The sequence below is a fragment of the Penicillium manginii genome (assembly GCF_028828005.1).
Source record: "Penicillium manginii strain IBT 31320 chromosome Unknown utg000008l:1.0-3226943.0:1.0-3228205.0, whole genome shotgun sequence".
Lineage (NCBI taxonomy): Eukaryota > Fungi > Ascomycota > Eurotiomycetes > Eurotiales > Aspergillaceae > Penicillium > Penicillium manginii.
In genome coordinates, this window is record NW_026643109.1 from 75,057 (window position 1) to 91,929 (window position 16,873).

The window sequence follows — 16,873 nt, forward strand, 5'->3', positions numbered from 1 at the left end:
TTTTTTTCTGTGGATATGTCAACTATCATAAAACTAAGCTCCGGAAGGTTCAAGCATCTACGAGACTAATGAAGAGGATATTCTGGAAACTCGATAGATGCATCTTTTTGGCTAATTCTCGGTCGTTAACAAGCATATGGCAGCGCTAGGAGATGCGTCTTTGGATCAGCTCTTGGCCAATACCTAACAAGTGAGATAAGTTATGCATGTTTGCTCATGCTTGTGTCGAATCCAGTTTTGTTTTTTGATTGGGGCCGATGGGGTTATAATGGCGATGGGAGAAACTCAGTGTGAGGCGCCCAGGTACGATCGAAGAAAAAGTAACCTTGGGAAAATTTAGTTGCAGTCGATCAAAGTGTTAAGTATGCGGAAGAAAAGGGAGAGGAAGAGTTGTGGATAGTACGTATCAAACTAACCCTTGGGAAGGGAGCTCACTACTAACTAGTAGTTACCCCGAGGAGTAACTTTGAAGGTATAGGACAGGGTGCTTGCCAAGATGGGTTGATTTCAGAAATCCCAGGCATAAAAAAAAGTATAACTGTTCAAGATACAATAATAACTCGAACCTTAATGGAAAATTTCCAGAGATATCCAGATTTCCATTAGGCTTATAATATAAAATACTCTCAATTCAGTACGAAATGACAATACCAGTACCTTAAATACTGCAGTCCCATCAGATCATTGTGATTTCTGTAATTGGCAGGAACGGCGTCTGCGGCTGCCACTGGCAGGAGAGGAAGGCACGGACGACTCGCTCCAACCGGAGCAACAACATTGTCCATCTCTCTCTTCTCTCTTCATATTCTCTCTTCCCCTTCCTCTCCTTCCTCCACTCCTCTTTCCTCCAACACTGTTCTATTTCCCCATTTTCGTTGATCAGGTAAGAAGCCCATACCCCAGTGATTGATTCATCTAAACTTGTACGCCTTCACAGTCATGGCTCACAATATTGCATTCTCGCAGGCCGCTCAGGCTTTCACTTTCGAACTCGATGACGCGCTACAGACATTTTCACACGAGCGCCTGCGGCAAGTTGTCCGGTACATGTGTATGACGAGCTCGCGCCAGAGGGAGATATTCAAGACATGGTTGTTCGTGACCGAGGACAAAGTCCCTCGACCCGTGACTTCTACCTTTGAGGAACATTCCAGCAACTAGGACGATCCCAGCGATGAGGCTAGCTTCAAAGTTGTCGATATTGGTGATAAAGGTGATGAAGCGGAGATTAGACCTAGCGACAAAGACATAGTCAAGAGCAGTGAAGAGGGCCACATAGAAACTGCGTGTGACAAGAAAAAAAATCAGGCAGTGAGAACAACACCAAAGTTGACTCTGCCCCTAAAGCAACTGGCTCCAAAAGACTCAGAGCCCGCTATTCAGTCTGTATCCAGTGTAGGAAGGAGTTTGACGTCTGCAGAAACACCAAAAATGGTTGTTCCTATCATGCCGGAGAGCTTATGAAGAGGTCAACCATGAGAAAGAGTGAGTGGGAACAAGTTAACGAAGACTGTGATGAACCGGACCCAGAAGAGGCCGCACAATCTCCAAGTGCTTATTTCTACGACTTTTGTGAAGATTAAGGTGGCGACGCTCGAGGTTGTGTTCGATACTGACACAGAGAGCCGAAGTATTCGAAGAGACAGAAGACTTAAGCTTCGCGCAAGTTGTACCAGCACTTGAGATCTGACAGTCCAAGCCCAGCTTTTAGTTGATCACCTCTTGGCCTAGTTTGGATCTACCGAGTTGGGATGGATCTCAAGTGCAGTCTCAATTTTACTGACCGTGAAATTTCCGATAATAGAGGAGAGGTAGGATATGCGATTTAAGTTGTCGTGGGTTTTCACGTTTCCATTTTTGTGATGTTTCTTTTTTTTTTTTTAATTTTCTTTTTGTGATTTCCCATGTCAAAAACAACCATCAAAATCAATGTTAACTACTAATTTACATTGATTAAGATCTTAAACTGCCAGAAGCTCAGATACGTGTAAGATCTATCACAAATGACGCTGTAGGCGAGGTACCTCCACTTTGCTTCTCCATCAGAAGTGCATCATCCCGCAGTTCAAATCCCAAAACTCTCGTATAGTCGACGTGCACGGGTATTGCCAGCTTCAGCCTGGATCACAATGCTAGCCTTTGAACTGGCTAAAGCTCTTGCTTCTTTGTAGGCTGCTTCGATCGTCGCATTTATCAGCTGACGCGCACGCCCTTGCCCCCGTGCCTGAGGCGAAACGAACAAGCCTCCAAGCACATAAACGATGTATTTCCCTCGAAGGTAATTCGGGTCCAATGGCCTTGCGGGTAGCTGGTATTTGCCATCCTTGATAAAAGTCTCCCATGGCTTACTTAGTGATGTCTTTGCGGCCGTATTGGGCTTGGAGAACAGAATGGGACCCGTGATCGAAACGATGCCAACCCAGTCATTTTGCAGCAATTTCTGGAGAGATGGGTGGGTATCATCGAAACTCTCAAAGCTTATAGGCCCGTGGCTGTTCTTTGGTGCTTCTTGTGATTGAATGACCGACACAAACGTCTTGCTTAATTGGCTTTGTAGTTGGGACCGCCATGTGTCGTCTGATTTCTTTAACGATTCTTCATATGAAGAGACGAAGGCTTCGGGATTGGTTTGAAAGCCATTGAGTCGAATCTCTTTGTACCGGTGTAATATTTCTTGTAGATTTTCCGCTGAGGGAAAAGAATTGGGAAGAAGGGTAGGCTCCGTTGAGGCACGGCCTGAGGTGATCATAGCGCGGGCTACCTAGGTATATGAAGCGAATATCAGATTCAAACTAAATATTTGTCTTCAATTAGTGATACTTCCACCTTCTCAATCTGGGGAGAGTATAAAAAGAGCACGGGAAGGCCGAGTCATACCAACTGGTTAGTACTGGTATGACTCAGATCATGATGGTGCCACTTATCCACGCGGGCTGTTCTTCCAACGAACCTCTATTGTTCTTTTTCCATGCCCCCAGCATAAATCTGATCTATTTTATTTAGCTACTACTATTATATTACTACTATATCTTGCAATCATATTTTCGAGGAGAAAAAGCATAGTTAAAGGTCGCTACGTTCCGTAATATGTTTCCCGTAGCATACAGTACTCCGATTTTATGTAATATAAATGTAATATAAAAACAACAGTGTGGCTGCGGAGTTCAATCACCAAGTCGGAGAAGCCCTCGACCCAAATTTCCGAGATAATAGCCAGCTGGGCACCTCAACTACACCACCTGCCATTCATCTGCATTCTCCGTGGCCGAATCGGGAAACAAGCTATCTGATGACTCAGCTTGGCTCTTCCTATCAACACGTGATTTTCCCGCTGTGCTTCTCCGACGGAGTGAACTCCAGTGGTTCTCGCGATCATTTTTCTTCTTCTCCATTCCCTCTTCTCTTGTCAATTCAATTCCTTTAGCTTCAATTGTACTCGCAATGGCTAGCATTCGCACATTCCGAAAGGGCGCCGACCTGGTGGCCGCCAGAGCCTCCGCCCTCCACGCACCCCGCGCCTCTATCGGCTCCCCACTTCTGCGGAGGGAGCTCTCCTCCGCGGTGCGCCCTGCAACTCGCAAGGCTCCCAGCACCAGAGTCACTGCCCCGGCTGCCATTGCACCCATCAAGGCTCAAGCTGTCCGTTATGCCTCTGGCTCTACTGGTCCCCTGAGCAAGACCCAGCTTTTTGACCTCCATGAGGCACATGGCGCCAAGATGGTGCCTTTCGCCGGCTTCTCCATGCCGCTCCAGTATGCCGACCTGAGCCATGTGGAAAGCCACATGTGGACTCGCGAGAAGGCCAGTCTGTTTGATGTCAGCCACATGTAAGTTGGAAATATCTCTATCTACCCAATCGCTGAATTGCGCAAGCAACAGGCACTAACATGGTACCTCTTCCAGGGTGCAGCACAACCTGAGCGGACCCGGCGCTCTCGAATTCCTTATGAAGGTGACCCCATCCTCCCTGGATAAGCTGGCACCCAACACCTCAACTCTCTCTTGCCTCCTGGAGGAAGGTACCGGTGGAATCCTCGATGATACTGTCATCACCCGTCGCAGCGAAGACACCTTCTACTTCGTCACCAACGCTGGCCGTCGTGCCGAGGATCTTGCCTTCCTGCAAGCCGAGATCGAGGCTTTCCGTGCTAAGAACGGCGCCGACAGCCTCAAGTGGGATATCCTTGAGGACCGTGCATTGGTCGCGCTTCAGGGCCCTCTCGCCGTTAACGTCCTGCAGTCTCTCATCAACACTTCTGCATCGACCGCCGACACCGACCTGAACACTCTGTATTTCGGCAACTGCCGCGAGCTGTACATCACCCTCCCCGACGGCAGCGCCTCTCCCGAGCCCCTGCTTATCTCCCGCACTGGCTACACCGGTGAAGATGGCTTCGAGATCTCGATCCCCACCTCCGCTTCCCAAACTCTGCCCCAGCAGGTAGTCGAGCTCCTCCTCACCGACAAGAACACCGTCCGTCTTGCCGGTCTGGCTGCTCGTGACTCCCTGCGTCTCGAGGCTGGCATGTGTCTCTACGGACACGACATCTCTACCGCCCAGACTCCCCCCGACGCTGCCCTCGGCTGGGTCGTTGGCCGAGAGCGTCGCGACCCCGCTACTGCCACTTTCCACGGTGCCTCCGTGATCCTGTCCCAGCTCGCCAGCCCCAAGACTCTCAAGCAGCGCCGTGTTGGCCTCACCGTCGAGAAGGGCTCCCCTGCCCGTGAGGGCGCCAAGGTCGTTGATATCTCTGACCCCGCCAACCCCGTCGAGGTTGGTGTTGTCACCTCCGGCCTGCCTAGCCCTACCCTGGGCGGTACCAACATTGCCATGGCGTATGTCAAGAACGGTTTGCATAAGAAGGGCACCGAGCTGGGTGTCCAGGTTCGGAATAAGGTGCGCAAGGCTACCGTTGTCGGTATGCCTTGGATTGAGAGCAAGTTCCACCGTCCTTCTTAGATTCCTGTCCGTTGATTTCCTTTCATGACGCTATATATGTTCAACTTTTCCTTTAAATAAGAAGCGATTGGGTTTTCTGTGTGGTTGCACTTGTATATAACGTTCTTCAAAGCAGCCTTGTTTTTTATATTTGCTTTTCCGAGATTATGTTCTACTTCAACAGTATAGAGACATTATACAAAATACCATTAACATGCAAATATACCCTTAGTACCTACTAGTAGTATGCCCAGGTGAGCTACTAGTATTTCACGATTTTCTCAGACTGTCACTCCGCAGGGTTATCATGATCCTGAGTGTCAGCGATGAATTTCCCCAGATTGCCCCGTTTCATAAGCAAATATGACAAACCTGTCCTGTATTTCTGCCACAACCCTCCAGACCCTAATTGTAGCAGTCGATTAAATCTAGAGTAGGATCTTATCTTCTCGCCTTCCTCTTCAGTCTCCACTTTTTCACCAGAGTCCAGCCCCCATATCTTCCAGACACCAGTATGCCCCGACCCACTCGGCCATGAATTCTGGCCCCAGGCAAACAATATCCAGGCAGAGGCTAGATCGCGGGACATCTTGCGCTCAGAGTCCTCGGGCTTATTATCGAGGCTCATGAAAAGATACAAAAAGTCCGGTCCATAATACACTTTACCTTGTAGGATATTTGGTAATTGGGAGCGCTGGTCGAAATCGTATTTGAATAGCCGATTCTAAAGCTGACTGTTAAAAATCGCAGTCTGATAGTTCTGGACCTTGAAAACGGCTTGCTCACCCATTCACATGTTCTGTCTATCAACTCTTGACTCGATAGATCAGGCGTAATTCCGTATTCCCCGAGGACGATGTCAACGAAAGTGGCATCTTGGACTTGGGTGAGAAGAGTTTCTCGTGTTGTTTCATATGTATCTTTGAGAATGTTGATCTCAAAGATCAATCCTTCATCATGAACATCGTCGAAAGGAATTAGTTCAGCCATGGGGGTGTCTGAATAACATCTTGCGGATCACGCGTATGAAACCATCCATCGAAACAAGGATAGCCAGTTCCAGAAGGCACGCCCTGAATAATAGGATCCGCATTAGCCAGAGTCTGCTCGCTTATCTTCCTCAATTGGTCCATTGCATCCGGACGTTGTCCATCAATCGAGAAAAACCGACAACTAGACATGAATATCCCCACTGGCAGCCTTTGAAGTTCGATACAACTGCTTCTCGGGAATTCAAATTTGGATCTTAGTACCAGTGGAGGACGTGGGCAGTTGCATTTTAGATGTTATGTTTTGCCCGTTGTCCATTTTCCAATATTACTACTAGTACTGCATGATTTCAGGGTCCAAAAACGAGTATGTTGAGTAACGTACATGACATTCTCAGATATTGAATAGACTGCTGTTTGATCGGAGATAAATCCAAGATTGTAAAAGCTCCGATGCATGCAACCCTACCGGTGGCTACCTTGTGCCTTTCTAGGTATTGTCTGCAAGCGATTTCTATACCTAGGCATATTTTATTCAATTTTCAAATGTTTCGGGTATTCTGGTAACCCCCTTTGCAAAATCACGAGGTGCTTTCCCGGATAAATGCCACGAGTGCCTCTCTGCCGTCATGCTTCATCGGACATTCGGTATGCATGGCCCCAGGAATTTCTTTTCTAGTGATATCTAGCCCAAGCTCCTGACCTCGCTTTTCCAATTTTCCTGCCACGTACGGTGGAATGACTTCATCATTCTCTGCCGAGATAATGAATATTGGAGGAACAGATGGCGATTGGGACCTAGCGAGGTGATTTGGGTCATTGGTTTGGATTTCTTTCGCGTTCCGGGCTTTCCACGCGGCGAGATCTTCAAGGGCCGTGGCAGTGCACCATGTATTCCAGGAAAATGGCCAGAGGTAGCGATAAGGAAGCCATTTTTGAGGATACAAGCTGATCAACATGTCCTTGATGCTGGAGATTGGAGCCTCCATGATGAGCCCAGAAATAGGAGGTAATACTTTATCATTTGCTGCTTGCGTAGTACCTTGAGCAGTAATATATTTGGACAGAACCGAGCTGGCCACTGCAGATCCGAGGCTATGCCCCCATAGCACGATCTGAAGGTCGGTATCTGGCGATGTGTAGTAAGTCGAAACCCAGTTCAAGAAAGCTTGAGCGTCACGTTCAATTCCCGATTGGGTTGCACGGCCGGACGATGTCCAGTACCCACGATAAGAGAGGGCGACTAGAGTAAATCCGGGCTCGACATTTGAGTCTGCAAATTTCGATTTATGTGCAAGCGTTCTCACCACCTGAGAAAGAAGAGGTAGTCGAAGGGGTGTCGATCCACCATTTCCTTGAAAATAACAGATTATAATGGATTTCTTCCTTTTTGACTCCATGTGGTTCCGATCCTTTTGGGCGGGGATTCGCCCTTCACAAATTGATAGATTTGTTCCATCAAGACTTTGAATGCGCTTTTCTTCCCACTGCACAGGTTTGCATTCTGGCAGATAATCCTCAATCTTATCGGATCGAGAGAATGGGGGAAGCCAAGAGAGATATAAGAGCTTGTTCTGCATGACAATGATCCAGAAACACTTCCATGTCCAGAGGCCTAATAGGAGGCCAATGAAAATTGCCGGTGGGAGCAGAGCTGGAGGGATGGCCTCGGTGAAAATGGAACGAGAATATTTGGCTTTCTCTGAGTTCGTGTTCAATATCTTCAGGTCTAGACATTTTCGTTTTCTTGCTCGTGTGTGGAGAGAGTTATGGAGCATTTTCACCCGTGGCTGGATTGGCCTGCTCGTCCACAAGCCGAATGGGTGGCGTCCAAGACGCCGTGAATTCAACCTTCCCAGCATCAAGGCAGCCAATTTTGTATCCCCCCTTGAAACATTTGGCAAATTCGATGCCAAAGTTGCCAAACAAAACCTGAAGGATGAAGCGCGTTCAACTTATCGTGGATGTCGAGGAAAAAGACAGATGACTCAGCGATCACATGAGGTCTATTTGAATTCATCTTGAAACTTAGGAAGTTCCCACTCTATTTTTCTCGATAATCTAGCATCCTTTACCATATATACCGGATAATATCTGACAATTCTTAGCTTTCTCTTTCCATTCTAGTGCTCACCCTCTCGCCACTTTTGCTCCCTGAGTAGAATGAGCACGCCCCTGACGGCCTGAGCTGATCAGTGATCCTAATGTAAGTAAACTAATCACTCACTGAGCCTAATTAAAGCACCCTAATTTGCTTAGTGAGCCTGCCCTGAGTACCATGATCTGATCACTGATCCTGATCTGATGAATTAATCGTAGGTTGCTTACTAAGCTTTTGCACGGGGACCTTCTTAAGATAATGAAGCATCTGGATTGAGCGCGTCGCTCACGGAGGGGCCTCCCATAATTCTGAATTCCGCATTTCTCTAAGAATCGAATCTGTACAAGGGGCAATTGCAGAAAAATCATGTGGTAAACCCAATATTCAATGAAGCCCAGGAAGGCGTTCCATAGGTTTCCGTAGTGACCGGTCCTCCCCGTGCTATATTACTTGTCATTCGGTTTCTCGTGTCGACCCCCTCCCTATAATCATGTATATGCTTGCTGACTACCTAATGCAGCACCCCGAGAGATAGACTCTGCGTATGCCAATATATTGCATAATCATCTGGTCATTATCTCCACAAGCCTCTGGGATAAATGTAAAAGAAAAGAATGCATGAAAGATGCATCCCCTTGGATGTCATCCGAAGCGTACCGGTCATACCTGCCGTTGATCCTATTTCACCTAAATGGAGCGGTGCCTACAAGGCAGATTTCCAGACTTCTTTTGTGGTAAAGAATCATCCATGTCTGATCAAAGGGTTGTGTCTTCGTATGGCTTCAACCCAAGATATTTCCACATCCCAGCACTGTCTAGCTCCTCCTGCCGACTCTTGAAAGACATGGTGAGCTCACTTGCTCCATCGCCCAGCCAGAAGAGCAATTGATTCTATTATCCGTCAGCGATGATCCACGAATAGCAAAGTAAACGTACCAATCCTAACGGCACCTTGGTCATGCCCTCCCACCAGCGCGGGTGATACTCTATCTGGGCTTTCTAGCCGATGGACCGGACAATATTATCGGAAACCACCTGGGCTTGTTCGGTAGCCCCCACGTGCATTGCGCAAGCCCTCGGACTGAATCACATCGCCCGCGGCGTATATATTGTTGAAGGCAGGATTTTCGATCTGTAGTGTTGAGCGAACCCTGATGTGACCCGACTCAGAGACAGATGTCCGGGATAGATTGTCTATCAATGCAGATTTGGGATGTTTGCCGACGCAATTCACCCATAATGACATTTACATTTGTGGATAGAAAAGCAGGGGAAAGGGGGCTTTGCCAGATAGTCGCATAGGATCACTCCCCCAGATCCCAATCGGATAGATTGGGTCTGCTCTACATCTAGCGTCGCCCTCTCTCCGAGACGGATGTTCCCTCCCAATGTCCTCAGCTCCCTCAAAGCAATCTGGCCCACTTGATCGCCATATTAACATTCAGCAGTCGTTGTCGTCAATGTATCAAAGTAACATTTTTCTCCGGATATCGCGCCTTCGCATCAGCTGCGAGCTCAACCCCAGTGCCCCCCCCCCGCGGGACTTAGTTTTACAGTTCTTGCACGTTTACACATTCGCAACATTTTCTTCGGAAATAACCAGAAGATTCCAACTCGGCAACATTAGGATGGAGCTTAAAAGGGATAGTCAGTCATTGAATCACCGTAACCGGCCGAGCAAAGTAAGGGCCAAGCTCTCCGCCATAACGCGGACCTTGCAGCATGGTTCTTCCGTCTCGACCTCTTCCACCCCGATTTGTGCCTCCAAGAGCTCCTTCTCTAGCTGCTGTAGCTCCACGACCTCGTCGTCCTCGTCCGTTTCCTCCCCTGTTGGCTCTGTTCCATGAGCCGTCGGATCCACGTATTCACAGACGTGTGAGTCGATGACGACGCGCTGGACGGAGTTGTCTCGAATGAAGCGGTTGATACATCGCTCTCAACCACCTCCAGCCGTGTCTCCCATGTGGATATGTCCGTGTCTGGCGCGGTGATCCGTAGGAAGTTGGTCAGCCCACCAACTACCTGAAGGGAGTTTAGGGGTTCTTCTTCTTTTTTTTGTTGGTTTTGCTGTTTTTGTTCTGCATGTTGTTGATGGTGTTGCTGTTCCCTTTCCTCGGGTGCCATCTCGACGGGGGGGGCCTTGAATGCGCACGAAAGAGTATTGTAGTAAGGTTTTGTCCTCTTCCCATTCACTTTTAGGATCTCGTCGATCTACAAGAACCACCCAACCCCCGCGTGGGACCTCTCCCAGCTGGACACTGGAGGGGCTGTTGAGATCCGGCTCGGGGTCAAAGTAGCCCAAGGGGATGGGACGTACGCCCAATTCATCTGCCGCTGATGATGCCGTTCTAATTGACCGGGGTGGCCTGTGGGGGCTCCTGTCACGAACGGGAGGGACCAACCACTGCCCCCAGTTATAGGCGAATCGTAAGATCGCCTTGTCAGGTTGCATTTCTGGGCCCAGGGCTCGAAGGTATCCGAGGAATCGGATGGCGAAGTCCCCCCGCGGTTAACATGGTATTTTCCATAGAGTAGTAGCTAGTATATCCAGTGCTGGAACCGTTCGTGCTGTCAAACATGAAGAGGTGTATCGTAGGAAAGACCGTGGGAGTGGATGAGGTGTGACTGGAACTATTCGTCGGGAACGAAGAAAGATCTTCGCGACTGCGTAAACCAGTTAGGAAGGCGGAGGTCGAATAGATGGTCTTCGACTTCATGGTGTGGTTGGAGTCATTCTCCCATTGTTTTAGTATTTGTGAGTGGAAGCGAGCTGATATATCGTCTTTCGTACGGTCCAGCCGATGTACAAGGCAGACTTGTTTAAGGTATGACAACTGTGCCAGGGCTGCTGCAAGATCACCGAAGCCCGACTCTGCGAATCGGGGCTGGTCAACACAGATACTCAGTGCAGACGCAGCCCGAAGCTCATCTGATCTTATAGCAGCGGTAATTATATAAGGCGATAGGTTAAATACCACCCAGTTGAGGTGCTGACAAGCCGCATATGCAACACGCAGGATCTGGCTGGAAAACATAAAGGGGCCAAGCCTGTAGGGTTCCTCTTCAAGTCTCTGCTGCAGTCTCCAACGGAACTGGGATATGAGTTGAATGTTAACCACAGACTTTTCTCTCTTCCGGAGGGGTCCGGGGGTGGGTTCCTGGGTGAAATCGAGCAGATCGTCAATCGCACGGTCGATGTCTGCTGGGACTGGTGGTGGTGGCTCAGTCAGTGTGGTCCTGCTAGAGGATGGTGTTGATGTCTCTTTTGTATCAGGCGGCCGGTCGTCTGTTATAGTGTAGCCGACCATATAGTCTGGCGGCTTGACAGTAGACTTAGGAGGTCGAATGTCTGCTAGGGCGATTAGCAGATGCGATGGATAGGATGGAGTCACTGACAGTTCCTGATGCTCGAGAGAACCCGTTTAGAAAGAGACGGACCAGGAGGAACCACCTCTGGCGGGACTAACTCTAATGGCCATATATCTATCATTTCCCTATTAGCACAGGTAACATCGTGCGGATTCCCCTGAGGTACGTACAATCCAAGGAGGTCGCACCCGCTAGCGGCCTCAGCTCCAGTTGTTCGACGATTGGTAGCAGCTTCAGATCCGACCAGTGGTAATACTCCCCTATCCACTGAACAATCGATAGCAGCTCTCGAGGCCGCGGAAATTCCAGGACCACATCCGGCTCCTGGGCTGGTGGAGGGTCTTCGACAGGATCCCACCCCCCCCGTGTCGCTGTGCCACGAAAGCTGGGCCATGTAGCGCATGTTAAACGCCGCAATTCCATACTTAACACCGCTATTTAGATCAGAGATATCTAGCACGATGAGACCATACTCTTTGCAGTCGCCCCGAAATAACGTGGACAGCGGCTGGAACTGGACGTCGCCGATGCGGGTCCAGTATCTGTGGTCGCCCCGTTGCAACGCCAGTAGTACGCACGTCGCAGTGAAGGGAAACGTGCGGACTGCCTCATCCTGCCATGGCAGTGCTGTTAGTGGTTCCACGCGCAGCCGACGCTTTCTCGGGGGCACATAAAGGGGCTGCGGGCGATCAGGCACACTGGGTCGCTCATTAATAGGAGGCTCATGAGAGCGACGATACCAGTCCTCCGCGATCGCCTTCTCCGCCTCAAGCGGAGCGCGGTTGGCATGATCTGAGAGAATCGCGATCAGCGCGAGGGTGTCGGCCACCATGTGCTCCACTCGTGTCCCTGATCCTCTTGCGTTATATTTCTCAGGGTGCTGGCGGTAGGCCACGGAGAGGGTGCGACTGGCGCTGCCAGGGCCGACATTGGCTACCACCGCAAAGAGGTAGGAACGCTGGATCTTATAGTCAACACTGATATAGCCCGAATTCATTGTGTTAGAGCCGTTAGGGATAACGAAATAGTGTTCGTCCAGGAGCGAAGAGCAAAAGAGGGGCTAGTCTTGGCCAAGAAACTAGCAACAACCAAGTTTTTACATTAGCCACTATCAGGCAACATTTTAGGGACCTATGATAGCTGACGTCTGATCAGGGTAAATGATTAGATAGTGGTTCTGATGATGATATCGATGATAACTCTTAAATTTATCAATATAGTGTAGGACTTTAAACAGATGATCTAAATAGTCTGTATAGGGCTTTAGTTAGTTTGAATAGTTGTTTATAGATCTTTGTAATATCTCAGGAGGATTATTTAATAATACCTGATTATCCTGTGATATTACTAGGCGGGATTCTGTATATTTTTTGTATATGAGTTGTAGGAGTGTACTATGGAAATAATCCAAGATAGGGTTAGTATTGACTACTTGGTTAATATCTACTAGTTTGAAGTAGGCGCAATACAGCTGGTGTCCGGTGAATATTGCAGATAAAGTATGATCTGCTATTGTTAAGATATTACGATGAGAGAAGAGAAATGAATGAAAGATATACTTAAAAGATAAGGTTTTTGCGGGAGAGATAAAAAAAAGAAGAGATGGGAATGGGAGAGAGTTGTACGAAGTATAGAGAGAGAAAGTGTTGAGCGGGTATGTATATTGAGGTATCCTTTGTTTATATTCACTTGTACTTTTTATCTCTTTTATTTAGGTCTAGTAAGTAGAGGGAGTAATTACTAATTCCTATAGCCTGTATTTATCAAGTGTAGATGAATACTACATAATGAAAGATGGGAATGCTCGCTGGCTGTCTGTCAAGCAGACGGGTCGATCACAAGAGGACAAAACCACCACACTCCCAGGGTGCAGGAGAGTAGCAGACGAAACGTGACGCTATAGAGGGACGATGGAACGTATAACAGAACCTTTCATAAGCAGTATATCAATACCGCAACCTCAGCAGCCTCAGTAGAACATTTCATAAGGGGGAACATGCGTAGTTGTTATTGACGCTATCGAACGAACGCTACTTAACCTCACAAAACAAAACGATGGCCTTGTTGCTAAAGCCTCAATCACATAACTCCAGGATGCCGATGTTGAGAGCGGAAATCCCCATTACAATATTTTGTGTGTTATAGAAGTCAAAAAATATTAAGTGCTGTATATAGTAACAATTAAAACTAGGGCTATAGTTCACAACCAATAGAAGCTCGTGAACTAGACCCACCATGGGTAGAAATTTTGTACCCACGCTGCAATGAGATAGTCAGCATTGGTACTCTGCTAGTTTCAGCAATTGAGTGTATTACTGCAGATAGCTTTATTCTATCTCCCTACTTTATCTTTGAAGACATCATTCATATAGAGCGATAGTACGATTCATATATTTCTAATAAATATCATATGGCCTTCTCACCTGAAGAATATTCTACAAATCTTATTAGATTTGACTAGATTCAACACTTTGACTCGGTAATCTAGTAGCAGCTCTAGCGGAGTCCACAACCCTCAAACAACTCTTGTTCGTACAGGAACCGGACAGGAACGGCTCCAATGCCTCCGCTCGTTTCTACACATAGCTGCTGTTACAGAAGAGATCATCAGGAGACTTGGAGTAACTCCGCGACAAATCCATCTATCCAACTTACGCCTTTTCGAACCCCTGACGCAACCACAAATTTGCATCGCCCTCAACTACTAGTGTCACTTTGACTTCCTCCGTCATCCAAGTCTTTCCCGTGATGCACATATTCACGTGTTTGGGTTATCAATACAAAGATGTCACCGAGACAGACCACCAGAACCGTCACTACTATGACATAGACAACAAAATCATGATGTCTTTCACCAAGCATGCGGCTTCGCTGCCGGGTCTTTTGGCACAGGTGCCGTTATTCAACAGGGAAAGGAAGATCAGAGACCTAGAGGCCCAGCTTTGTCGTCAAGCCTCGGTCATTCGACCGATTAACATTCAACAAGCTCAACAATGGGCTCATTGGGCTCCCAAGCACGAGGCGAGCCTGACCATAATTTCTGGCAGCCACAGTGGTCATTGCCTACAGCCCGGCGTTGTTGCAATGGACATGACCGCCTTGGACGATATAGCTATCACTGCATTTAACAACCTAGGAAAAAGTATCTGATACCGGCAGCGGCTTCCTGGTCGTTTTTGAAGCTGGATGCCAGACAGGAGAGATAATTCGCAACACCTTAACATGAGACTTGACAGTGCCCTTTGGATCCGGTCCGAGTGTGGATGCAAGGCTGTGGCTCTAGGATGGAATCGACCACATCTCGAGAATGTATGGACTTACTTCCGACGCCATTGTCGGTGCTATGATGGTCGAGGTTTGTTCCGGCCAGATTTTGGTGGGTTGGCCATTTTCCGCCAGGAAACAGTCCAGCTGATTCCACACAGCCACCGAACGAAGAGAATATCTTCTGGGCAATCAAGGGTGCTGGCACTAACTTCGGGATCGTGATCAGCGTCACTTTCAAGGCCCAGACGGCCCCAGCCTTCAAGACTAAACCCAAGATTTCGCCCTTTGACGACAGAATCGCAGCACAATGCAAGCTTCGTGGATTTGCCGCAATAGAGCTACCTCACGAGATTTCTACAGATGCATATCTGTACTGGGATGACGGTAAGCTACACATTGGCGAGATATCATTCGAATGCTATCCAGCTAGGCTGACCTTCGAAAGGGCATCTCGGCCTAGTAAGACGGTGCCCATCAATGCAGCTCCGAAGCTTGACAGCGATTCCATCGGTTCTGAATCTACTCTCGTGTATAACGTCGGTTTGTTCCAAAGCGAGCTGTACATGTCTGTAATGCACGGCGGGCATGGCGGCGAGAATACTTACTCATTCAAGCGATGTGTTTTTCTAAAGGATATCGGGGACCCTATCGTGGCTACTGCTTTGATAGAAGCAATCGAGACCCGTCCAACACCTCAATACTATCTCCATCTGCTTCACGGTGGTGGTGCGGTGGGCGACATTGGTGTCACTGCCACTGCTTTTGGATGTCGAGACTGGAATTTTGCATGTGTCCTAACCGGTATCTGGAACCGAAATGAGGATCAGACGGGCATTTCTCGAGTCGCTGAAGAGTGGATATACCAGGTCGTTGAGAGTTTCCTGCCATTAAGTAGCGGATTTTATGCTGCAGACCTTGGTTTAGACCCCAGAGACGCTTTACTTGCAGCGCACGCATTTGGTCCAAATCAGGAACGACTGCTTGATCTGGAGAAGACCTGGGATCCTCACAATATTCTTCCATATTCTTGTCCATTCATTACCAAGGGGCCACAGGTAATTTTCATGACTACGGGCAAAAGCGGCGCTGGAAAAGGCTTTTGTGCTATAATCTGGGCTTCTCCCTCTGTGCTTTATCCTGATCGAGTTATTTTCACAAGAGTTATCAGTGCCAGCGAGGTTATCAAGAAGGAATACGCGGAGGCCACTGGGGCTGATCTAACTCGTTTGCTTCATGACCGCGCCTACAAAGAACATCACCGATCAGCTTTGTCGGAGTTTTTCAAAGCTCAGAAGCAAAGTCGTGCTGGTCTATCAGAAGAGCATTTTCCGCGCGTAGTCGCTAGCGTAAGTGATGTGGATGTCTTATTCATCACCGGGATGAGAGATGAGGCACCAGTTGCCACCTTCTCGCTTTCAGTGCCAGACAGTAGAAACTTTGAAAGTCGGGTCGAAGCCAGCAGAGAAGCAAGAAATTCCCGTTCAGACTGTCAGGGCGAAGAAGACCAGATTTCAAACCAAACAAACGTGCGCGACCGCCCATGTCTGATTTTGGACAACGAGAGGGCCGGGGCAGAGCAGCGGAACTATTTGCCCAAGATTGCTTATTTCGCAGATTTGATAAACGGCTTCAGCAACTGCAAGGTGTGGTGCCTCTTGTTCCCGATTTTCCACGCTCAGGGATCCAATTTCGTCACGTACTCGACATTGCTCAGCAGATAGGTGGACTTCCTTTGTGTGTATCGCTGCTGCTTGACCAACGTCGTCATGAGTGGTTGAATGGCAACGGAGATGTGACATTCTGTGAGACTGGAGGTTTCATTTTTGCTTCAGCATTCGCTGCAAAATATAACGTTCGTTCGGCTTTGATCCGCGAAGGTGGGAAGTTGCCTCCGCCCACCATTTCGGTTCCGAAGCCAGTCGCATATCTTGTCGTCGTCTATTTCTTCCCAAGATCGGCCGAGATAGTATTCGCAGTAAATTTTCCGTCCTAGTAATTGATGATGTGCTAGCTACGGGAAGAACTCTTTGTGCAGTTCTGTAACTGCTGGAGAAGGCCGGCGTCAGCGACGAGAACATTTGGGTTATGGTCGTAGCTGAGTTCCCTTTGCACCGAGGCCGAGAACTTTCATGCAAAAGTGGATTCGGAAACATTCCTATACAAAGCCTTCTGGTTTTTGATGGTGATTAAATAGTCAGTTAGTGGCAC

General features: G+C 48.3%; 8 protein-coding genes across 8 annotated transcripts; 3 read left to right on the plus strand and 5 right to left on the minus strand.

Moving 5' to 3' along the window:
* Positions 1-939: 939 nt before the first annotated feature.
* On the plus strand, positions 940-1,161 carry N7533_010665 (uncharacterized protein; the record flags this gene model as incomplete). The annotated part of the gene is made up of 1 exon (XM_057107315.1): positions 940-1,161. One exon carries the CDS (start codon positions 940-942, stop codon positions 1,159-1,161), a length of 222 nt encoding a protein of 73 aa, XP_056954693.1.
* A 904-nt stretch (positions 1,162-2,065) lies between these two features.
* N7533_010666 (GNAT family N-acetyltransferase) lies at positions 2,066-2,749 on the minus strand (the record flags this gene model as incomplete). Its single annotated transcript, XM_057107316.1, has 1 exon — positions 2,066-2,749. One exon carries the CDS (start codon positions 2,747-2,749, stop codon positions 2,066-2,068), a length of 684 nt encoding a protein of 227 aa, XP_056954694.1.
* A 692-nt stretch (positions 2,750-3,441) lies between these two features.
* Positions 3,442-4,960, plus strand: N7533_010667 (glycine decarboxylase subunit T; the record flags this gene model as incomplete). The annotated part of the gene is made up of 2 exons (XM_057107317.1): positions 3,442-3,827; positions 3,904-4,960. The coding sequence occupies 2 exons, from the start codon at positions 3,442-3,444 to the stop codon at positions 4,958-4,960; spliced, it is 1,443 nt and encodes a 480-aa protein (XP_056954695.1).
* A 268-nt stretch (positions 4,961-5,228) lies between these two features.
* Positions 5,229-5,929, minus strand: N7533_010668 (alpha/beta-hydrolase; the record flags this gene model as incomplete). Its single annotated transcript, XM_057107318.1, has 2 exons — positions 5,229-5,663; positions 5,726-5,929. The coding sequence occupies 2 exons, from the start codon at positions 5,927-5,929 to the stop codon at positions 5,229-5,231; spliced, it is 639 nt and encodes a 212-aa protein (XP_056954696.1).
* Positions 5,930-6,509: 580 nt separating this feature from the next.
* Positions 6,510-7,706, minus strand: N7533_010669 (alpha/beta hydrolase; the record flags this gene model as incomplete). The annotated part of the gene is made up of 1 exon (XM_057107319.1): positions 6,510-7,706. The coding sequence occupies one exon, from the start codon at positions 7,704-7,706 to the stop codon at positions 6,510-6,512; it is 1,197 nt and encodes a 398-aa protein (XP_056954697.1).
* Positions 7,707-9,689: 1,983 nt separating this feature from the next.
* Positions 9,690-10,153, minus strand: N7533_010670 (uncharacterized protein; the record flags this gene model as incomplete). Its single annotated transcript, XM_057107320.1, has 2 exons — positions 9,690-9,923; positions 9,959-10,153. The coding sequence occupies 2 exons, from the start codon at positions 10,151-10,153 to the stop codon at positions 9,690-9,692; spliced, it is 429 nt and encodes a 142-aa protein (XP_056954698.1).
* Positions 10,154-10,470: 317 nt separating this feature from the next.
* N7533_010671 (uncharacterized protein) lies at positions 10,471-12,395 on the minus strand (the record flags this gene model as incomplete). Its single annotated transcript, XM_057107321.1, has 3 exons — positions 10,471-11,381; positions 11,569-11,783; positions 11,824-12,395. The coding sequence occupies 3 exons, from the start codon at positions 12,393-12,395 to the stop codon at positions 10,471-10,473; spliced, it is 1,698 nt and encodes a 565-aa protein (XP_056954699.1).
* A 1,751-nt stretch (positions 12,396-14,146) lies between these two features.
* N7533_010672 (uncharacterized protein) lies at positions 14,147-16,855 on the plus strand (the record flags this gene model as incomplete). The annotated part of the gene is made up of 5 exons (XM_057107322.1): positions 14,147-14,540; positions 14,592-14,803; positions 14,824-16,356; positions 16,383-16,640; positions 16,718-16,855. 5 exons carry the CDS (start codon positions 14,147-14,149, stop codon positions 16,853-16,855), a joined length of 2,535 nt encoding a protein of 844 aa, XP_056954700.1.
* Between the last annotated feature and the right edge of the window lie 18 nt (positions 16,856-16,873).